The sequence below is a fragment of the Limulus polyphemus genome, unplaced genomic scaffold, assembly GCF_000517525.1.
Source record: "Limulus polyphemus unplaced genomic scaffold, Limulus_polyphemus-2.1.2 Scaffold48, whole genome shotgun sequence".
Taxonomy (NCBI): Eukaryota; Metazoa; Arthropoda; class Merostomata; order Xiphosura; family Limulidae; genus Limulus; species Limulus polyphemus.
This window is the reverse complement of record NW_013665658.1, coordinates 182,383-205,660: the sequence shown is the minus strand read 5'-3', so window position 1 is coordinate 205,660 and position 23,278 is coordinate 182,383. Positions and strand designations below refer to the sequence as shown.

Here is a 23,278-nt window from a genome sequence, read left to right as displayed (position 1 = left end):
GTAGCTTTGTGCATAACTACAAACAAACTAACAATTTATTAAACATCCTAGATTATTGTAACATTAATGACAGTGAAGTATTACTGCAATTTGTAACTTAAAGAAATAAATAAAATAGTATTTCTGGAGATTTCATGTACAAATTTCATCTTATCTTTACTGCTTCCTCTCCTTTTCTTTTGTAACAAAAGATTATGCCAATCCAGGTCCAAAAATATGATTTATTGTGAAACTATCTCCAAGTACTGATGTGAGTGAGTGAGGGACAGAACAGTAACCACACACTGTCAAAATTTCTGTAAAACACCTACTTACATATTTTTTAGAATATGTGAAAAAGTATTTAAGTTTTAAAGTTTACAAATTGTTAAATAAAAAGTCCACCAACATTTATGACCTGCAAGTAAAGTGCAAATATTTTGAAAAGAAAGGTTACTTACCTCTTCTTCTGACTAAGTCTTTAACAGGAGAAGGCTGACCTCGACCAGGAACCTTCAAGTACTTAGGAAATAAATATGGCAGAGTTATCTCACTTACATTGCTGCTCCCATTCAACATTTGGGCCAACTCCTCTCGAAGCTCTCGGTCTTCAAGATTATTCAGTGTAATGACGTGCTCATTATAAACAGTCTTCTCTACATCTGAAGTTTTGAATTGTCTTGAAAAAGACCAAGATAGCTTTACATTTAACTCAGTTTCATTTGACAAGAGTTCATGAATGAGAGCAGTCTGACTAGGAGGGCTGATGGTCCACACTGAGGTAGAATTTCCATTCATTTTAACCATCATTACATCTTGCATATCATAGTTATCAAGAAAAGATTGTGCTGATGGATCTAATCGATAGTAATGCAGCATTTTATTCCATTCACTTTGCGTAAAAGAGTTGAGTGAACTTCGCTGGGCACTCATTTTAAAGATGGGTTCATAGCCCTCAACAGTAATCTCCACAGTACAGTCATATGGTGAATTTGGTAATCTCACCATGTTGCCCAAGGCAAAAAGAAGCAAAGGAAACCAAATTATTAAGATAATAATAAACAGTAGTAAACCTCCAACTCCATACTTCATGTGTGCAGCACGCTTAATTCCTCGTGGAGTGGGATATTCAGCCTCTACTCTTCGGATGCACTTTAGGAGATAAATATTTGTAAAAATATCCTCCATCTTCAACCAGTTACCAACATTCAAGCTAGTGTCTGTACAGATCCAATCCATCAAAGAACGGATTTCATACAAAAATGGTATCATCATGTAACTGGAAAGAAAAATACTTTCACTATGAGTAATACCATTACCAAAAATACCATCTTAACAATAGAAATATTGTGTAATATTTGAAAGTATAAAATGCCTTCAGGGAGATTTCCATATTTTTCAAAAATTTGAACTGAGATTCTTGTGATGAACTAAACTGTATTTTATATTTTAGTGGAAATTTCTAGAAAAAGTCGATAAGGTTTTGAATTCAATTTTCATCATGGTTGCCTATTACAGATGATGGAACTAATCAACTTCTAATTTACTAAATAACAAGAATTCATAATGCCTGCTAATATCATAGGTTGTATCAAAATATTTTATACATTACTGCTAGTATTCCACTCTGTTATATTACAGATGATAATCTGAATCCACTTGGAAGATAGAACAGTTATAACACTCCACAACATCGTAACTTGCATATGTTAAAATTACTCCATAGAACAGCATATTAAACTTATATTTTATAACACTACATAATATCATGTTATATTTCTATTGCAGTGCTGCTTTTTTATGATCAAATATTTCAACTACATTAAATTTTGTCTGTAGTTCTCCAAAATGAAATTAATTTTGTTTAATTGGAGACATCACTGATTCCACTTACAAGTAAACTGAGAATAGTAAAAACAGAACTTATTATAAAAGTTATTTAACTATATATAATATACTTAAGAGAATTACACTTCACTGTGCTATGGCAGTCTTAAGTAAGGTATGATATTTTGTTTCATTCATTAATAATATTGGTTATACTAGTAAGCATATTAAATATAATTTGTTATGCATTATTACACTTTTATTGTAATGGCTGTTTTGCATTGTTAGCTTAGAATTTGTATTTAGAACAACCCTCAATCTCCTAAGCTGGCCAAACTTTGTGGGATATTATTGGGGTTATGGCTGAAGATATCATTGACATTGAGGGTGCCCAACTTATGGAAGTTAACATTTTCCTATACCAAAAATGTATTTCCAATAATACTTACCTCCTGTCACACTCTAACTTTATCTTGATGAAAGTTACTCTTCTCTGCCCATCTAAGTATTGGTATGAATCTTATCTCACTTGCTCCAGCTTTTATACCCCACTATATTGCCCATAGCAAGTTAGATCTTGTGATTCTCTCCACCTACATCAATGCGCCTCCTATCCCAAATCCATATATAAGCTCCCCGTTATTACTTCCTATTCACTTTTTCGAGACTGTCCAAATTAGCAGACCCAAATACTGACCACTGAGGAAGGGTGGGAGAGTGTGAGAGGAGGTAGGTATTATCGGAAATACATTTTCGGTATAGGAAAATGTTAACTTCTGAAACTAACTTACCTCCTCTCACACTAGAATTACACATTGACAAGATAAATGGGCCACTGGGGTAGACAAAAACCATCTGAGGAGGCAACTACCAAATCATGTGAATATTGAGATATAAATGTGTTAGGTGGGGGTCCACATATCAGCCTGTACAATCTCCTCCAGTGGGCAATGCAACTGAACCACCAGAGACATTCAGATATGGCAAACTGTATGAGATGAGACCTGAAAAAGTCTCCACTCCTCCAATGAAAGCCCAGATATGTAATACAAACCCAACTGGTCAAAGTGACATGGAATAAGTCATGTGACACCATACGATCCCATTGGAGAAACAAATGGTGACGGGAACCCCAAAGCTCTCCAGTGCGTGCAACATAATAACAGAGAGCCCAAATTGGGCTTAAAAGACCATATGGATCTGAGCAGTCATAAAAATGATAAATGGGGGAAAGATGAAAAGGAGAAAAAGCCTTATCCCCTTCTCTAGCTGCTGAAATTTTGGGTAGAAAGGACCTCATGGATGCAACACAACATAAGTGCAATGGTAAAAGAGTCCTGTGAACATGAATTGCAAACACATCCGAATGTTGACATCTGCTAACCAACAACAGAAGAAAATAAGTCTTAAGAGAAAGGTGATATAGAGAACATAATGTCAAAGGGTGGACGAGATAAGGCATGGAGAACTTGGAAAGGAAATCAAGGACAGGTAACCCAAAAAGAATTCAGACGTAAGGACAAAACTGTAGATTCAAAAACTTTATGAATCCTAGCAAAACGAAAAAAAACCTGTCAAAGTTGCCTTATACAGAGAAATGGATGAAGGTGCCAAACCTCTGTCGAATAACCATGTCAGAAATTGAGAAATATGTGGCACAATGGGACAAGAAGGATTAAATCCAGGTCTGAAAGACCACTGACAATAAGTAAACCATTTCCATTGATAAATTTCTAAACAAGAATGATGAATGTTCCTCGTTAATAAAAAAAGCCACCTGAGAAATCAAATCTTGACATCATACAACAGACCACATAAAAGCCAAATGTGAAGTCAGAGAATGGTGATAGCCAGATGAAAAATGTCTGACCAAGGCTGACATAAGAGAGATGACCAGAGAGGAATAAGCTGGCATTCTTGAAGATACTGAAGGAGTGAAAAACAAGGCTAATCTGGCCAATGTAGCACCACCAGAAGAACTCAACAGGATGAGGAGTGAATTAGTACAAGAACTTTGGATAACAGATGAATCAGAGGAAATGTGTAAAGATGAAAAACTCGTCCAATCCTGGCTTAGAGCAAAGCCAAAGGGTGAGGTACAGGAGACCAGAAGGATGGAAGCTGGGCATTCCACAGTGTGGCAAAAGCATAGATCTGGGACATCCCAAGAGGAGAGCAGATCCAATGAAAGAAATTGTGGATAAAGCATCCATTCCATGGGAATAACTATGTTGAGATGAAATAACTGATCAACCACTAAATTCTTACACCTGGAACATGACAAGCAAGGTGTAAAATCTGATTATTGTAGACCAAAAAAAGATGATGCAATGTTCGAAAACCTGGAGTGAGTGCCCTCTTGCTTAGAAATGCACGAGACTACTATGGAATTGTCTGAGTGAAGCATTACCAACTCCACTTGCAACAATGCGAGACCCTGAGACATAGCTCATTGAACTGGTAGAAGCTCTAAGAGATTGATGTGTAGAGAAAATTACTCTTCTGTCCAGAGGCCCTTGAATTCCATATAAAATATACAAGCACTCCATCCCTGGAGAGAAGCGTCCGTGAAATTATGTATCTCTGGACGTGGGGGCAGGAGAGTGACACCTATTGTTATGTTGTCCCTGTCCAATCACCAACCAAGATTGAGCAGGCTGGAAGCCAATAGGATCACTGGACAATCCAATGCATCCATGCAAATGTTCCAATAAATGACCAATAAATGGAAAACGTGAGCATGAACTACAGGAATGAGTGATTCCAAGGGTGCCCACATTCCCAATAGAGATAGAAACACATATGCTGGTGGAGAAGGAGACAACTGTATTAGAAAAACAGCCCATTCCATGGCCTAAAAGGCATAGAGGAGAAGGTTGAGCCTGATTAAGATGGGAATTGAAAAACACCCCTAAATGAATGAGGTACTGTGTGGGAGTAGAAATAGACTTCTCCATTTTGACGAGAAAACCAGCTCTTGCAGCTTCAGATAAAAAAGCTCGAGTATGAAGTTCTGCCAAATGGTAGAAAGGAGTGAGAAAAAGCCAGTTGTCCATATAATGGTGAGTGTGAATGCCCAATGAGTAAAGATGACGTGAAAAGGATCTGACTATCCGACAAAACACGTATTGGGCAGGTGTGAGGCTGAATGGAGAGTGCAAAACTGAAAAAACTAACAAACACGAACAAAATGGAAGTAATGACGTGAAGATTCCGTGATCAGAATACAAAGATAGACATCGAACTTTGTTATCCACAACAGGGTGAAAAGTGCCACCAAAGGGAAAGAAATGACTCCATAATAAACTGAGGAGACTGGAGGAAACAATTACGACAAAAAAGACTGATGAAAGGTTGCCAATTGCCTGTCTTATTTGGCATTACAAACAAACTGGAATAAAAACCCATTAAAGAGGAGTCAACCTGCTTGACAGTTTCTTTGTGCAGAAGATCCTGGATAGCTTGTTCTCAATGACTGGATGTAAGATAATCCTTGGGGAATGAAAAGACAACTGGTATGAGTAATAATGGAGGAGGAGACGTGAAATAAAGGACTAATGCTCTCATAACAACTTGAATGACCCACTGATGTGAAGGTCTCCCATACTAAAATGAACCGTCTGAGTCAAGCCCCCACAGGGTAGTCACCAACACTGTAGTCCATCCTCCAAACGAGCAGAAGATACCTGTTGATAAGGGTGGAATCTCCTTTGAGTTCTGATAGAATGTGGAGCTGACACAGGAGGTCTGGAAACTCTAATGAGAGATGCAGTAAAACTTCCAGTATAAAACCAAGAAAGACAAGAGGCCAGGGTTTAAAGAGAAAAGTGGAGACAGGCCACATCCACCCTAGATTCCATGGAATCTGGAATACCTGCAAAAATCTAATGTCTGAGAAAAGGTGCTTCCCTGAGATCTCTGAGAGCTGAACAAGGAAATCGAATTCCCTCTAGAAAGGCATCTCTCTTCAAATGATCACAGCAACAAGCCAACCAAGAGACCAAGGATAGAGCAAAAGCTGATGACTGTAGCAAAGTTAAAGTCAATAAATGACTAAGGACCTCTCAAAATTGAGCAGTAGGCCTGCGATAGGCATCAGACAACAGTTGCAAAGAAGATAAAAGCAAATCTGTTGTAAGGTACAGACGAATTTGGTAAACTGAGTTTGAGTAATACTTTTGCTTCAGGCTCATGTAACTTGAGGAAATTGAGTCACGAATTTCACTTGTACAACAATACATATGGTAACTCAGATTTCTTTATGTTTCTTCTCAAAAACTGGTACGATTTTGTTAAAGATCATAAGTATCTTGTACACAATGAATGACATTATTATAATTGAGTGTTTTTACTAAAAATATGTTATCTATCTATTGTACTTACTTGCACTCAAACTCTTAACTAATTGAGTGCAAGGTGATTTTCATTTTAAGTATAGAAATACTTTTCTACGTCTTATAGTTTTCATATTTCATTTGCATAATCTCTAGAACCCCCCTGAAAGAATATGAAAAATTTTTTAAGGCAAATGTTCATATTTTATTTTTCATTTTCTTTACCATATCCCTAACTCTAGATATTATCATCAACATACAATGCAATAAATTATTAAAATTAGGAAATAGAAAAAAGAAATACATTTTAATTTTTTGTAGAATATCATTAAAGATTTACCTTTTGTTAAGTTCGTAATTTCAGGTCTTTTTATTTCCACACATATAGTAAATTTTTAATGTTTTATTTTCCTTTGTTGTCCTTTACCACTTAATATTCATCTTGACACAAGTCAACAATGCCCTGGAGGCATATTACATTGTCTCTGGCAGATATGCACAACCCTTTGGCAAAACTTTTGTGCCCCGCATAATATTGTAAGCCTTGAGAATTGACGCAAAGTATGATGTATATTTAAAAAATGTTTAAACCTTTTACTGCTACTCTCAACAGTACCAAACTGTGTCCCATCTTCTGAATGTTTCAAAGAAATACTCCTTTCACAATTGTAAGAAACAAAAACAACTTTACCTTCATCATGTTCATCAAAAGATGCTAATTAAATACACATGATATTCAAAAATATTTTCTTTTAGGTGAGAAGAGAACAAAGAAAGGATATCTAAAGATTGTTATCTGGTTTCATTTTTTCATTCTTTGAGGAAAAATGTTAAGCTATAGAATATTAACAAAACAGTTTAAATTTACCCTTTGAAAAGAAAGTAATTAATATAGTTGTAGTTCTTGCAGAAAACAACTCCAAGAATCCTTGTTGGATAGCCTGACCGGATTTGGTACGCTGAAATCAGGAGGTACACACTCTTAACAAAGTACCACAGCTTTGGAGGAAGTCTGGTAGGACTTGTGAACTCTCTGGAGGAAAGAAAAGTAAGAAAATCTCAGGATCCAATTGAGTTTATAATGTGATAATAATGTGTTTATAATTGTGATTGAGTTTATAATGCCTAGGGTCTACTTGTTGCAGCTCCTATTTTTGAAGTTCCTCTTGATAATTCAAGCTAATAATAGACAATGCTCTGTGAGTTGATATTTTGTTCCTGAAGAAGGCTTATCACCATACAGTTATAAAATAAAATATGTGTAAGACTGAGTTAACAATCTACTTCTTTCATAACATTCAAACTATTACAGGATTCAGCATAAAACAGTTTATCTTCAAAGGAGAGACAGAGAATAAAACAAAATGACTAAAGTTTTAGCAGTAAAAAAGTTAGAATGATGGACAAAATATTCACTAAAAATTACCTTTTTTAAATACAATATGACCAAATAACAAAGAGTGTTAGAAGCAATTATTAAGGAACTGTGTATTAAACAAGCACTGAATCTTCAATAAATCACATTTTCCTGTAGTCTTGTGGTGGACATAATTGTATTCTTTATGCAAAGCCTTATGAGGCTTTTTCAACTGAGAGAAATAAGGCTCCAGACAGATGCAGCTCAGTGAAGATTCAATGCTAGTAGTACTTACTCAGCCACAGCCATCCTTAAAACACTAGCTCTTTAATGTCTAAATAATAAATGTAGCAATTCATGCAACTTTAGAGAAAAACAATGAATATAATGTAATACAGGTAACAATGAAACAAACCTTTCTGTCACAGCTGGTAAAATGAAGAACATCCACACATGGATGACGAACACCAAAACGATCTGAAAGATTAATTTTCCCAGGACATTTTTACGAAGGTAGAGAGCTCGATCAATTATGATCAGAGCAAATTGGGCAACTAACATTATGAGGAAAGGAATGGGAACCTGAAAAATAAATGCACACATATTAAGCTGTGGAATGACTTCTTAGTGTTATGATTAGTTTTAATCTAGTGATATACTTTTGTAAATAATAACAAAAAATTGTTATGTCACAAACATAAAAACTGTATATGTTTCTTTTATGCCTAAAAATACCCCCTCCCAAAAAAAAAACAACAACAACAACTCTTGATTAAGTTTAAAAACAGTAATAGCTCCTTGTATATGTTAAAAAAGTGTACATTTGATGAACTTCACTCAAGTATAAAATACTTTATAAGTTCAGTTGAATTACACGTTATTGTTAATATAATTTCCCACCTGAAGATTCACATATGATGATTTCAAATCTTTACATAGTTTCATCTTATTAACTTCCATCAAAAAATGTCCAAATTATATATGTGGTCTACCTTCAATAAAAAGTAATTATTTCCATAACTTACAGAATTGTTAAGAACAATCATACAAACCTAGTTTGTAACCTAAATATAAAGAGAAAGTAGAAATTCATAATGATTTATGTATGAATTGTGAACATTCCTATCTTATCCAATATGTGTAGTTGAATTTCAGCATAAAGCTCTTCATAACATTATGTATCAATTAAGTTATTCAGCTAACAGAAAAAAAACAACAAATACTTATCTACATGGGATTTTTCAGCATTGTTACATGTCATTCTGACATTTAAATGAACTTGTGTGCTTAGATTATTAGTTAAACTAAGATTTAATCTTATGAACTAAAGTTTTTTACTTATGGAACATAAACATGTATCCATCAATAAACATTACCTTGTTCTCTTCAACATATGAAGCAACACCTCCATCAGCTGTGTCAGTCTAAAGACAAATAGTTACCGATTAGCAATCACCATAGATCAAAAACAATTAACTACCTTTAAGCAGAATGCCAATCTTCCATAAACAGATTCTTGGAGTCATATGAACAAGAGTTTATTGGTACACCAATAAAGAATTAATGAAATGTTTTACAATAACATAGCCACACTGTTTACTTAGATCAGTGTTTCCCAACCTTTTTTGCTGCAGCGCTCCTTTCAGCAAACAATGAGTGCTCATGCTCCTTTCTAATAAATTTTTAATACAAGTATTAAAAGTGATGCCAAGAAAGATATGCTCAATGAATGGATGAAAAACATTGGGGTGGGCATTGCTTGTCACAAACACCCCCACACAATGATGTTTGCTCAAATGTGTTGAAAGAAAAAACCCTATTTCTTATGGTATAATTTTAACAAATATAACTTTGAAACTCTCAAAACTTTTCTAATCGCCCCCTCAAAGTTTACTCCCCCCCTGAATTTTAAAAATGCCCACTAGGGGGAAGGACTGCCCAGGATGGGAAACACTGACCAAGATAGTTGCCAACCTCTACTCTCATAACCCCATTCCTTTCTTTTTCTAGCACACCCTTCCATCTGATAGGTGTCTTATTAGGTTAACTACACAGTATAATAAGCTGTAAATCTCTCTTCTTTAGAGGTATAGCCTGTAACTACAAACTAATAAAGAAAACTTTCACATTACACTATGATTATCAAATTGTTAGCTACGATAACGTGGACATAACCCATTACAGTTATCAATCTTCAGAAATAAATTAATCTTCAAAATAATCATAAAAACGAGACTGTTCCCAGTCTTAAAAATACGATAAATTACCAAATAACTTACTGTAGAGGATAAAAATAAACCTGATGAGACTAGAAACAGTCTCATACACTCGACAGGTTTTGATGTTTTTTATGCCTGAAGATGATGCAATTCAACTGTTCACATAATGATATAATTGTTGTGATTTGTGTATTATGACAAAAAAAAAACAGATATAATCTGCAGGAAGTTTAGTTCTTACAGGAAAAAGTACTACCAAAATGGTTTAAAATAGCAGCACCAAAAATACTTCAAAATACAGGAAAGAAAAAGTTGTTAGAAATATTAATAAAAGGAAACAGTTACATCTGAGTAATCTGTTTTTATCAAGAATACTTAATCTGCAATGATTGACTTATGCGATATATTAAAGCTTGTGTGATTTTAATAAATGTTCATATGCAAGTTACTTTAACTTGGTGAGCTGTGTAATTGCTGGTGACTGCATAGTTGTAGAACTAATATAAACACTATTTGTAATTGTGGAAGAGACAAAGCCAAACTCTCATCTCATATATCTTATTGTAAAATAAACCACAACTGGATCAGGATGTTTAAAACATTTTCACAAATCTTCAATTTATATATATGATGAGAAAAATTAAAGTAACCTGACATTCGTGGTATAGAAAGATGGTATTATATTTCTCCAAAATGGAAATAAAAGTCAGAAGAAATAAACAGAACAGAATCCTCTTCACAAGATTGGCAAGAGGATATTATATATAATTTTTTATGAAATAAAAAAGTTTATAAAAATGTTTAAAGAGTATATATTTTCCTCCATACAATATCTACAATCAGAAGGCAATGGATAAAAAAGAAGATGTAGATTAGATCATATCTGAATGTAACAAGGCATTATATGTTATTTGAAATTCAAAATGCATCTTTATGTGGATGTAGCAAAGCAAAAAAAATATTATTTGAGTAATCTTTGAATTACTAAAAAATAAAACATTATTGACTTCTGAAAATGCACTTCAAGTTAACATTTAAAAAATAAAAAATACAAATAAACACTTGGATATCTTGTAACTTGAAAAAAAAGCAGTGTGAGCACTTAGCTTCAAATTCTCTCTTTGGTTAACAGTGAATATCACTATGAAGCTATTATTTCAGCATTCTTGTTTAAAAGTTTAACACTAGAAAACTTAAAATGTATGAAGTGAAACATGAAGTGTTGCTTTTTAGCTGTCCAACTTTAAAACACAAGATTTTAAAAGTAAAATTCCAAACCAAAAATGTATTTTATTTCTCTTCCTGATTGAATATTTACTCTATTTTACAGAGAAGCAAGGTTACAACAGTGCCTAAGGTTAGTAATACTCTGTAGGATTTTAAAGGGAAGCAAAGTTACAAAGCTACATAAGCTAAACATAACTCTGTAGGATTTTAAAGGGAAGCAAAGTTACAAAGCTACATAAGCTAAACATAACTCTGTAGGATTTTAAAGGCAAGCACAGTTACAAAGCTATGTAAGCTACACATAACTCTGTAGGATTTTAAAGGGAAGCAAAGTTACAAAGCTATGTAAGCTAAACATAACTCTGTAGGATTTTAAAGGGAAGCAAAGTTACAAAGCTACATAAGCTAAACATAACTCTGTAGGATTTTTAAAGGAAGCAAAGTTACAAAGCTACATAAGTTCAACATAACTCTGTAGGATTTTAAAGGCAAGCAAAGTTACAAAGCTATGTAAGCTAAACATAACTCTGTAGGATTTTAAAGGGAAGCAAAGTTACAAAGCTACATAAGCTAAACATAACTCTGTAGGATTTTTAAAGGAAGCAAAGTTACAAAGCTATCTAAGCTGTTTGAAGAAAAGATGTAACAAATAGAAAGAAAAAAGAACAAAGACCACAGAAAACAGATGAAATCCATCAGTGTGAAACTACATTCAGGTGTTAATGAATTATTGTTTGGATATAAATCTTATACTATCTTGATGCTTTTTTATATTTTAATTTAAGTGCAGATTATTAATTTAAACACAGTTGTTACTTAAAACACTGCACCTGTTAGCATCACCTATTCATCTATGTCAGAAAGTTACACTGGAAAGAAGAGATTTTACTATGGCAACTATAAATTCTTATCAAGAGGTCTATACTTACACCAAAGGCCCAGTAGCCAAACACTACAACCAACATATTCACAAAATCACAGAAGAACATGATAGCATATACGTCCACTGTCACACGATACTTAGGACACAACAAGTTCATGAAAAACTTTACGAAGGGCCTTTCGTACCTAGCAAATCAAGAAACTGTGGTAAAACTTTCATATAAGTGTATATACAGTATGATTAATACTTCCTTAAAACTTTTACAAACTAATACATGAGATGTCTTGTATGACAGCTATAAATAATTCATTGAACATTTGAGACTTGTTATATAAATAATGTTATCACTTAAATAATTAGTACCACATTGACCTTAGTATGACAGCTATAAATAATTCATTAAACATTTGAGACTTGTAATATAAGTAATGTTATCACTTAAATAATTAGTACCACATTGACCTCAGTATGACAGTTATAAATAATTCATTGAACATTTGAGACTTGTAATATAAATAATGTTATAATTTAAATAATTAGTACCCCATTGACCTTAGTACAAACTTAAAAGTGTCATGCTAAAATAAAAAAATATGTTCTTTAAAGGATTTCATAGATACTTGTTGACCCAAGCTCAAGGCTTCTACACCAACAGACTATCTGGTAAGTATTGAACTTAGCGACATTTCAGCACTTTTATGTTTGTTCATATTTCATGTCTGGATGATATTTATGGCTGTGGAGGGAACTGATTTGACTGTTGAGGTTCATCTGATTAGTTGTCCCCTGGTTGGACAGCGATAAGTCTTCAGATTTACAATGCAACAATTGGTGCTTCATTGGAAATAGGAAACACAGGAAATAGCCCGATGTGGCTTTGCTATAGCAAAAACACATACTGATTAGCTGCTGAGCACAGTTCTGTGATAGAGCTCTTCAGATTTCTTGATCAAGGAACTCAAAAGACTGTTGATAGCTAATACCCAGTCTCTTTTAACTATTGAACTTATGAAAAGTTGTTATTTTATCTTTCTGAATTTTCAGTTTTCTTCTCTATCTATGAGCTTATGATTTTTTCAAGTATTAAAGTGGTTAGTGGCAACAGTATGTTATGATGAACTACTGGCCTTCATTAATCAAACTTTAACTATCAAGTCATCTTCTCCCCCTACCATAACTACTATCCTTACACAAATAATGTGTTCTAAAAGAAGACAAACACAAGAGTGGTGAAATGTCATTTTAAGCTGAATGTTCTCTAGGTATTTTGGCTGTACAAGAGCCTGCAGTAAAACAAACAGGTTTTTATGTGACAGACTATTCTGACACTAGGCTTCCTTCACTTTGAATCTTCAGACACTGGTAAACTGAAGGAAAGTATAAAGCATCTACATATATATATATATATATATATAAAAGCCACTGTCTGTTTGTAATACTCAAATTGCCTCAGTGGTTAGAGCACCCAAACCCCGAGTGGAAATGTTATGTTCAAATATAAGTACAGTTGGGATTTTTTTATAATTTTGTTTTTTTTCAATAAATGATCATGTTTATAGCCAGCTCTTTCAATACTCAGAAAAACACAAATACCATGATATTTTAAATTAATATTTGATAAGATTAGATTTTAAACACTGGATGTCAAAGTAGCTCAGTGGTTACAGTGCTTGACTCTCATGTGGAAGTCTTGCATTCAAATCCAGTCAAATCAGGATTTATGTTGTTTTTTTATATAAATGACCATATTTACAGCAAGCTCGTTCAATATCATCATAGAAAATAATCAGAGATTTGAGATACTGGTTAACATTTGAATTAAAAGGTGGCATGTTTACAGCATCAAGCCACCTCAGCTTCTCATTTCAATAGAACACTTCTATCACCATCTATGAAATAACTTCTAAACTAAAATTCTGAATAAGACTAAAAGTGCAAGAAAGAAAATTTCAATTAGCAAGAGAATGAAGAAGTAGTTAGATAGCACGGCAAAATCATTAAAGCTTAGCAAAAATTAGAATAACTGAAGCAAAGGGAAAACAATTTACACAGTCAAATGAAGTTCCTTAAGAAACAAAGCAAAGGCCAGTTTTGAAATGAACAATAGGGCCAAAAGATGCATGATGAAACATTATCTTATTTATTATGAGTAACCAAGTGTGTGTGTGTTTTAGGTATGTTGGGCTTCTAATTACTCCACACCTGATAAGTATGAAAGTTTTTGATGTGTGCTGACCAGCTTAATAAACTACCTTGGTTATATAATGTTTTCACGGAATTTAAAATTTTGCAGTGTTATATATTATACAGGGTGGTCCAAAATTATTTTTCCTACTTTAAAATTTAATAATTAACTAACTAAGGAAATACAATCTTGCAGTTTTTAACATCTTGTAGCCCAACTCAAACACTTTTTTATTAACATGTCAGTAGACTCCCTGTGTGTACCATTGGTGGCTCACAGCATGTCTAACTTATTTACGATTTCAGTCCACCTTTGCTGCAACATGCCCACAGTTTCATTGGCAATGGCCCCTGTTATTCTGGTCTTTAGCTCTGTGACCTTTGCTATATGTGTACTGTGATACATGATATCCTTAACATACCCTCATACTTCTTTACTGTACTGGCATCTGCAATTATTTTGCACCCAAGTCACTGACTTGGTCTCTGGAAACCAAATGACACATTGAGTTTCTTCTTGCAAGGTTGCCACTTTACAAGGTAATGTTACGTATCTGCTTCTTTGTTAATTTCCAGTTGAAATTTTTTCCAAGAAACTTCAGCAATACAAGTCCATTCTTGGTTAAACCAGTTTATTCTTCCTCGATACAAACTTTTAGCACATAGTAATTTCACAATCAGTACGTTTCTCATCACTTTAAGCTTAACTACTTTTATAATACACGCTATAAATCACAACGATTCACAATCTCGATAACAAACCACACACAGAATTGTAAATTACCCAGAACTCTCTTCATTCCCTCATTAATTGTTGGCTTTCTCTGCCAGGCTTAAATACCAACAAAAGAGCCATCTCGAATACACTCGGGCCTCCCTGATCATTCATGATCAATCGAGAAATTCAGTCACATATGCACTAGCAGCATCACGTGATTTCTGCTGTCATAACAGTAACAATACTCACTAGAGTGGAAGAATACATGACAATAAAAACTGTTGAGTTGGGCTACAAGATGTTTAAAACTGCATGGTTGTATTTCCTTATTTATCTAATTATCAGATTTTAAAATAGGAAAGATAATTTTGGAACACCCTGTACTAGAAATTATGTGATAAGTATGGGAGGTAAACTAAAATTCTTTGTTAAATGTCTTGCTGCAGTAACAAACTAGATTATATATAATCTTATGAAACAGATATAATGAAATAATGAAAGTATTAAAGCCATTAAAAAAATATTTCTTCATCGTAAACAAAACACTGTCAAATGCCAGATAACAAACAATAGTCTATGTCAAATCTTTCAATGGCACGTGAAAACATTTAAAAAATTAAAACTTGCAACATGCGAGTAATTTCTGCAAAAAGTGTGTAAAAAAACCACAAACCATTTCTAGTTACTAATCTCTATAAATTAGAATGTGTTGACACCTACGTGTTTGATGGAGTTTTTCCATTTCCCACCTCTTGAGCATCTGAAAATCAAGAAGGTATTCTTTATTTTAAAAAAACGAAACACGTGGTGCATGTTTCACCAAACTAGATAACAATCAGTGACTTAGGTATGTAATATACACTCTCAGCATAATATCTGAACAAAATTAATAAAAGACATAAATTTCTTTGCATACCTTTTAAACCATTTTTTTACCTTTCATTATTTATGATGATAATACTTTGCATAATCCACTATAGAAATAACATTGTTATGTATAAAAGGACAGAGTAACCTCAAATTATATATATTATGTAAACAACAATATAGTAATCTCCAACTTTATATATATTAAGTATACACGAATATAGTTATCTCAAACCTTATATATCGTAATGCCAACAAGAACACATTATCTCAACTTCATATATTATAATGTATACAAGAAAATAGTTATTTCAAACTTTATATATTATGTATACAAGAACATAGTTATCTCAAGCTTTATATATCCTAATGTATACAAGAGTTATAATCTTTCTATATTGAAAATGTATTTCTGATAGGTACTTCCCTCAGCTCATAAGATTTGCTATTCTCGTTTATTGCTACCCTTTATATGCAAACCTTTTTATTATGCATGCCACAAGCCTTCCGCACTCCCTATTGGAATCAAATGATTCCAACGTGTCTCTCATGCAAATCATCATGCATCACTTCTCCACCAATAGAAGAATAGTACACTCACATGATGCATATAACTCCCTCTATGAGATCTACCAAACTATCACTTCAAAAATTGGCAGACGATGGAAACACTGGAAGTGAGTGGGAAGGAAAAGTGGGAAGTGTGAGAAGAGGGAAGTACTTATCGGAGGTACATTTTCAGCATAGGAAAATTATAACTTCCGATACGGTACTTCCCTCTTCTCACAAGATTAGCTATAAATCCACATTGATTAGGAGGGACTAGGAAAGAACAGATGCACCCCCCCAAAGCATCCAAACAATACCTCTGTAGATGAGAGAGTCAGATCTGAAGAGGGGAACTGCACCACTTCTGATCCAGGTGTACTCTACACCCATATGTGGAATCAGGGTAGAAAATGAGAGGAGCACATCTGAGTGGGAGAGAATGTAGTAGGAAAGTGATCCTAACTGGAGAAAAATATAGTAACTCAATCCCACAATAAGAAAAGTGGGTGAATGAGGATGTGTCCCATGGTTTAGAGTGGATAGAGCATGGCGGACCTTATTTGGTAAGTCAACTACATCCAAAACCTCCTCACAGGGTACTGACATCCGCATAAAGGTAGGATGAGGATCATATAGTCTTCTCCTCAAACCAAAGAAACATGGAACTGAGAACCACTCTGATTCCTGGGTATGACACAGGATTATCTCTGAGCTATTGATGCAGGAACATGATATCCGGTATCAAAAGGAAGTCTATTGCATGCAATCAACTCTCACAACCGTGAAACAGGTTGGGACCATCCAAAGGGCAATAACATCCATAAAATAAGAGAGAACGAGGGAGAGCCAAGAATGGAACTGGAACAATCCCACATATCCCTGCTGTGACCCACAACACAGAAGGACAAAATCGAGGGAGGAAGATAGACAATCCTAAACCTGTGTGAGGATTTATGTTGATTAGTTCACTCAAAATCCAAAACCACCACACAGGGTACCGACATCCATGCAAGGGTATTATGAGGTCTTCCAATTGAAGGGGTGAACTACATTTTGATGTCTCACTCCGTTGTATAATTAACGACAAATTGGAGGATATTACATTAAAACACCACCGCCCTACTTAGCCATCTTATGTGGATCTTATCCAGCAGAGTGCCTCCATGGTCAACCACCCCAGTGGCTTTGAAAAAAGCATTTGAAGGAAGAAATAAATGCGACTAGAACAAGGGTAATTGAACTTGAATGCTTTAAAAAAAAACAACTGAGTATGTGAAAATATACCACTTTGAGTAATTCAATCTCAAACAAGACAAAAAAGAAAGATGTCTGAGTGCACGTGCTGCCAAATGAGAAGTGATAGTTCGGTAGAGGTGCATAGGGGGAGTCACATGCATCACATTGCTAAATAATAAAAATTTAGATGTCCCATAATAGTGTTTAATTATGTTTCTTTCTTCCCACTGTCATTTGTACAGAATATACAATTAATGCATTGTACATAAATTAATATTTTATTTATTTTTTGATAAAGTTATAATTTTCTTACACTGAAAATATATTTCCAACATGCATGCAAGAAAGTATAAAATTTATTTTCAAACAATAATTCATTAACACCTGAATGTAGTTTCACACTGATGGATATGTGTGGGGCACATCTATTGGTGAAGGTTTGTCGAATGAAAATTTGCATGCAAGATTCAGTTAAACCATGTGAATCAAGGGGTACATGGGAGTGAAAGGCTTGTGACATGTGAAAAAATATGGAAATAGAGAGCAGCACTGAACGAGAATAGCTATATATGTGAGCAGAAGTAAAGTACCTTGTCAGAATTACACTTTCTCATTAATAATCACCAAGTTTTTCTTTATCGTCACACTGAATAAATGGTGTTATCAGAACCTCACTACCTTGGTTTTCACCTGTTTCTAAAACATTTTCTTCTGTAGTTTCTCCATGGATGTCCTTCTGACTTTGTGTTTGACTAAGCTGTTCAAAGATCAAAATAGGTGATACACTACCACTAATCAAGAGATTATACAGTTCTGGGTGTGTAAAAACAATGAACAGAAAACTATACATCTTCAAAAACAATTCTACACACTAATGTAACTAACAAATTCTACAATTTGGCTTTATGGAATGTAAGTTGTAAGTAAGCATATATATATATAATGTAGATTTGGTAATATAACATTTAAACCCAACAACATAACGAATATGTGACTTGTGAGGAAAGCAGATGTAATTTAGGGTTAGTAATGTAACATTTAAAACAACTAATTGACATGCAAGTTGTGAGTACAATAGGTACAAGAGGGAATCCTCAATAGCTGTGGCTGTAATTAGATCTTAAAACCAGTCAAGAGATGGAGCTATTAGCTAAAAGTTTGTACTTGAAAAAAAAAACTCAGAGCCATTCTGTGAACCACTATGCCATGGTTAATAGTATAGAATTTAATGAAATATATGAACCAAACTAATATCATGTGAGCTGTGGGAAGAGCAGATGAAATGTAGTTACTGATTTAACACTTTAGTTTGTTTGTTTGATTTAGAGCATAGGGCTACCTGCTGTGTCCAATGCAGAGAATCAAACCCCAATTTTTAGCTTTTTAAGTCCATAGACTTACCTCTGTCCCACTGGGGTACTCAACACTTTATATATTTAATACCTTTCACAACGACTGTAATTTATTTATAATGTAAAGTTTAAAATCAACAACCTACATGTGACTTGTGATTACACAAAAACAAAATTTCTCAAATGTGGCCACCAGTATGATTTTTATGGCCATAGTAAAATTGTTGGGTCCTATTAGACTTCTAAAAACTCTATTGCTATGCCACTTTCATTTGAGTAGTTCAATAACTATGTTAGTTTATCTTGCACTGTGAATCTTCCCACTGCTACTAGTCAGCTCTTGTTTCAGTATTAGATACTGATTGCTGGCTGATAGCATACAGCCATTTGGCATGCTTTACAAATGTCTGGTCTTTACACATTTGTTTTAGCACTGAACTATTTATTTGCCTTTTCAGGCACCTCCTAATTGCAGCATTCAAATGTTCAACAGTTGTTATATAGTGAGGTGAGTGTAGGCTGTAGAGTAAAGTTGAAATAAGGATATGAATGTTAAAAAGTTTCTTAAAAACATTAACAGAAAACTCTTAAGAGTCTGGCACTTTCATTTGTGATGTAAAGAAGGAACTTGCAGAGGGAGCTCCAATAGCCAAAAATGAGTATGGAAGGAAAAAAAATTTATTCCTGGAACAGTAGGAAAGACAATTTCTGGTATTCCTAAAAACCAGAAAGTCCATCTTCTGAGCACACTGCAATGTGCACAGCTTCTAAAATGGAGATTCATCAGACAAAAACATATGCAATGTAGCATCATTACAGCAATGATATAGATGCAAGATATAAAACTGTACAGACAAAATATCCAACTAAAACTTTTTTATTTACATCGAATCCAGATGGCTATATTTAATATTCATTCTTGTTTGGGATAAAACAGGATGCCTTCCAGCAATGGATAAATCATACAAGAAAGCTCTGGTCGTACATCCTGAAAATGCCCTTTTCGAAGATGCACCAATGAGCATTTAGTAAAAAAGACTGAAGACTTGGTTGATTTTATTCCACATGATCAGTTGAAAAAGTTGTGTGCTGTCCTTTCTATAGCCTTTCCTTGGATGAAAGCACCAATATAACAATAATGTACAGGTAACAAGATATGTTAGATATTAAGTTTTTAAGGCATTTTATGTTTGGCAACCTTTCTGGATTAATGGAGTGATAAATATATTTCTGAGTGCGCTAACACACAAACTAAGTAATGCAATATTAATGCTGGTAATCTATTGTGGCTTGACCTTGTTGTTTTATCTTTCCTGATCATGTTTCTTACCACTGTTCTGTGTGTGAGGACATTCAGTATGATGCTCTGAAAAGTATTGCAACTACATGATAGAAGCTAACCTAGAGGTTTCTCTTAATTCCACAAGAAATCTGTGAGCCTGAAACTCTCCATTAAAATACTGATGCAGGTTGTGAAACATAAATGAAGAAATTTAATATCTCAGAGTTTTGATTTAATTATTATGTTTCTGTTTTTCCATTGCATTGTAATTTATTACTCATTTAATAATAATATTTAACAAGTTCTTGATCTTGATACAGCCCTGAACATTATTATGATTGTTATGACTAGCCATATAACAGGAGGAGCAATAATGTATTTACATTAATGTTTATTATAAATAAACACAATAGTCTGTTGAGTCAAATACGAGTATTTCTTTATCTAACACATAGGCTTATTACAGTAATGGTTTTTCGATCATTATAAAATTTTTCTCTTTAAGCAAACTTAAGTACGTAACCCATTCATGAATTTTTACTAGTTTTGTTAAACGTTATTTTTAAGAAATTATTATTTTTCTGCACAACTATGGGTTTAAAATTTGGGTTCATTATTATTAGTACAAAACTAGGGTTCTTTGAGTTTTTACTTGATTGAAAATTTTTATACTGTCCATGAATAGGTTAACAAATACTCAGCTTACATAAAAAAAATGCATAAAATTCACAAACCTCGAACAACCTACACTTACCAACCAATCGTTTTCAGATTCTGTTCCACCAGCTATCTTTTCTTCACAGGAAATATCAGGATTTCTATCAAGGATTTCTTTTGACAAAGTTGTAACTTCTTCTCCATCTTTCCACAATCCCAAACTCTTGAATGTAGAAATCACATGTTTATACTATTTATACACTTCTAAAAAGTTTGTAAAAAGACTAATGAGATATGATGTCATTACTATCATTCTCTTTTCAATTTACATGTGTTTGTTCTATGTTATTCTACTTTATGCACATTGATAATACTTGTATTTTAAAAAGTTGTGTACTTCAATATTAGACTTAATGTTTTTTTGAAGATCAATTTATATGTCTTAATCTAAGTTTTTGGAATTTTGCACGAAGCTATAAGAGTGCTGTCTATGCTAGCCATCCCTAATTTAGCAGCGATAGACTAGAGGGAAAGATGGTAGTCAACATCACCAACTACCAACATTTGGGCTACTCTTTTAGCAACGAATAGTGGGATTGACTGTCACATTATAAAGCCCCCAGAGCTGAAAGGGCAAGCATGTTAGCATAATAGTGTGTCACTATTAAGTAATATCAGATAAATTCTGATTGTCTGTGTGTGTGACTTACAATAAAAAAGTCATTGCATGGAACAGTTCAGAGCCTTAATTTTTTTTAAAGACAGCTATGGAAGGTAAGATTGAAATCTGAAGAAAAAACATTAATTGTATTCTTAAATCACCTACTATTTTCTGATATTTTTGAAACATCTTTAGTTACAATAAACTGAGGTTTATATAGGATAACAATATTATTCCAATCAAAGACATACTCATTTAGTGTTTATGAGATTTTGATAAGACTTAGTTAACCTTAGCAAAACTTAGGCCTTCAAGTATAAACTACGATATCACCTCCTTAGTTCAAACTACAAAATAAAATATAAGGTTTCAAATCTATACAAAATATTTATATTCTCCTAAGACAAGTAGGGATGGAGAGTTACTTGCAAAATAACATATTCATTTATGAAAATATGTCTGTAAAAGTGAGCAACCTTATTGACAAAAAGTTAAGCTTTCTTCTGCTTCTTCAAAAATTCAGTTCAAATTTCACCACTTATTTATTACTGAAATACAAAAATAGTTGCACCAGAAAAAAAACTTAGTCTTTTGTCAGATTTTTCATTTTTACTGATATATCTTCATAAATGAATGAGATATTCCAAAACCACTGCAGGTGCACCTCAGGAAGTTGTAGTGCCATATTAGCACATCAAAATATAGTATGTTAAATTTAGGTGGGATAACACCAAGCAGTCCCAATCAATACATGTTTAAAGAATTCCTGCAATGACAGTCCGCAAAAAAAATTTATCTTGAATTATAATAACCTTTAGCACAAAACGATGAAAGAATATGACTAGGAGAAGGGCTAAGTCATAAACTGCATAATTGTCTTTCTTTTCAATACCCAAGATTCTTGGTGGCCAGAAGGGATCGTTCACATGAGTTTCAACATTCCATGGAAAAAAATCAAACTGGAACAGGTACTTGACAACAACTATTGCCTACAAAAGAAAAAATTAAGTCTAATAGAGTAATGCAGTATATTGGTACCAAAAATTGCAATTAGCATATTTAAATAGTTACTAACTCAATACATCATTTAACAGAACTTGGTATTTACTATTTGATAATCACTGTTATATATTAATATTTATTACAAATCAGTACCTTCTTTAATGTAATTTAGTACAGCATTATTAGTGAGGTAATGATTAGCATAATGTAATACTTATTTAGTTCACTGTGACACATTTTATAGTAACTCTTACTCTACAGTCATTGAGAATTATTTCATACAAACTCCCATGCTTTATATTATACAGTAGCTGTACACTCACTATCACAATATTTGCAGATCATACTATGGTAAAAATATTTGTGAATCACTTCAGATATTCAAAGAGTGCACATATTGTGACACACTTCACACAAACTAACAGCTGTAAACTCATTGTTACACAGATAATGAAATTACTTTTACTGTGCCATTGTTGTTAGTTAATGGGGTGAGAGGAAAATTAAGTAAATCCTAAATATAATTATATATATATATATACAGTATATATATGTGTGTGTGTGTGTTTGTCTATATAAATCATCATTCAAACACAAACAATACACATACAGGAGTTACAAACAAGAAGTAATAACAACTAGATCGTGAATTTATTAATGGTTCAAGACATTATCATTTGAGATACAGTGTCTTAGGGGTATCTCAGGACTCGGTCTTAGGACCTTTGCTCGTTTTGATTTACATCAATGATGTAGATGAAGGGATAGTCAATAAATTACTTGAATTTGCAGATGATATTAAGATCTTAGGTGTTTGCTAGCTGTGAAGAGGATGCTGCTGATTTACAAAAGGATTTAGATCATTTAGTGGGTTGGGCAAATAAATGGCAGATGGGTTTAATTATAATAAATGTAAGATAATGCATGTGGGTTATCATAATTTG

The 23,278-nt window shown here is 33.5% G+C and overlaps 1 protein-coding gene across 1 annotated transcript in view; it reads right to left on the bottom strand.

The window, feature by feature from the left end:
* Nucleotides 1-23,278, bottom strand: part of LOC106462778 (piezo-type mechanosensitive ion channel component 2-like) — a 166,367-nt gene that overhangs the window by 9,624 nt on the left and 133,465 nt on the right. Inside the window, exons 33-42 of the mRNA XM_022390367.1 lie at nucleotides 22,589-22,656; nucleotides 22,145-22,321; nucleotides 20,769-20,894; nucleotides 18,059-18,137; nucleotides 15,449-15,488; nucleotides 11,873-12,011; nucleotides 8,874-8,921; nucleotides 7,913-8,079; nucleotides 7,009-7,173; nucleotides 441-1,258 (exon numbers count right to left, since the gene is read on the bottom strand). Coding sequence (XP_022246075.1) covers nucleotides 441-1,258; nucleotides 7,009-7,173; nucleotides 7,913-8,079; nucleotides 8,874-8,921; nucleotides 11,873-12,011; nucleotides 15,449-15,488; nucleotides 18,059-18,137; nucleotides 20,769-20,894; nucleotides 22,145-22,321; nucleotides 22,589-22,656 — 1,827 coding nt within the window. The remainder of the gene's footprint in view (nucleotides 1-440; nucleotides 1,259-7,008; nucleotides 7,174-7,912; nucleotides 8,080-8,873; nucleotides 8,922-11,872; nucleotides 12,012-15,448; nucleotides 15,489-18,058; nucleotides 18,138-20,768; nucleotides 20,895-22,144; nucleotides 22,322-22,588; nucleotides 22,657-23,278) is intronic.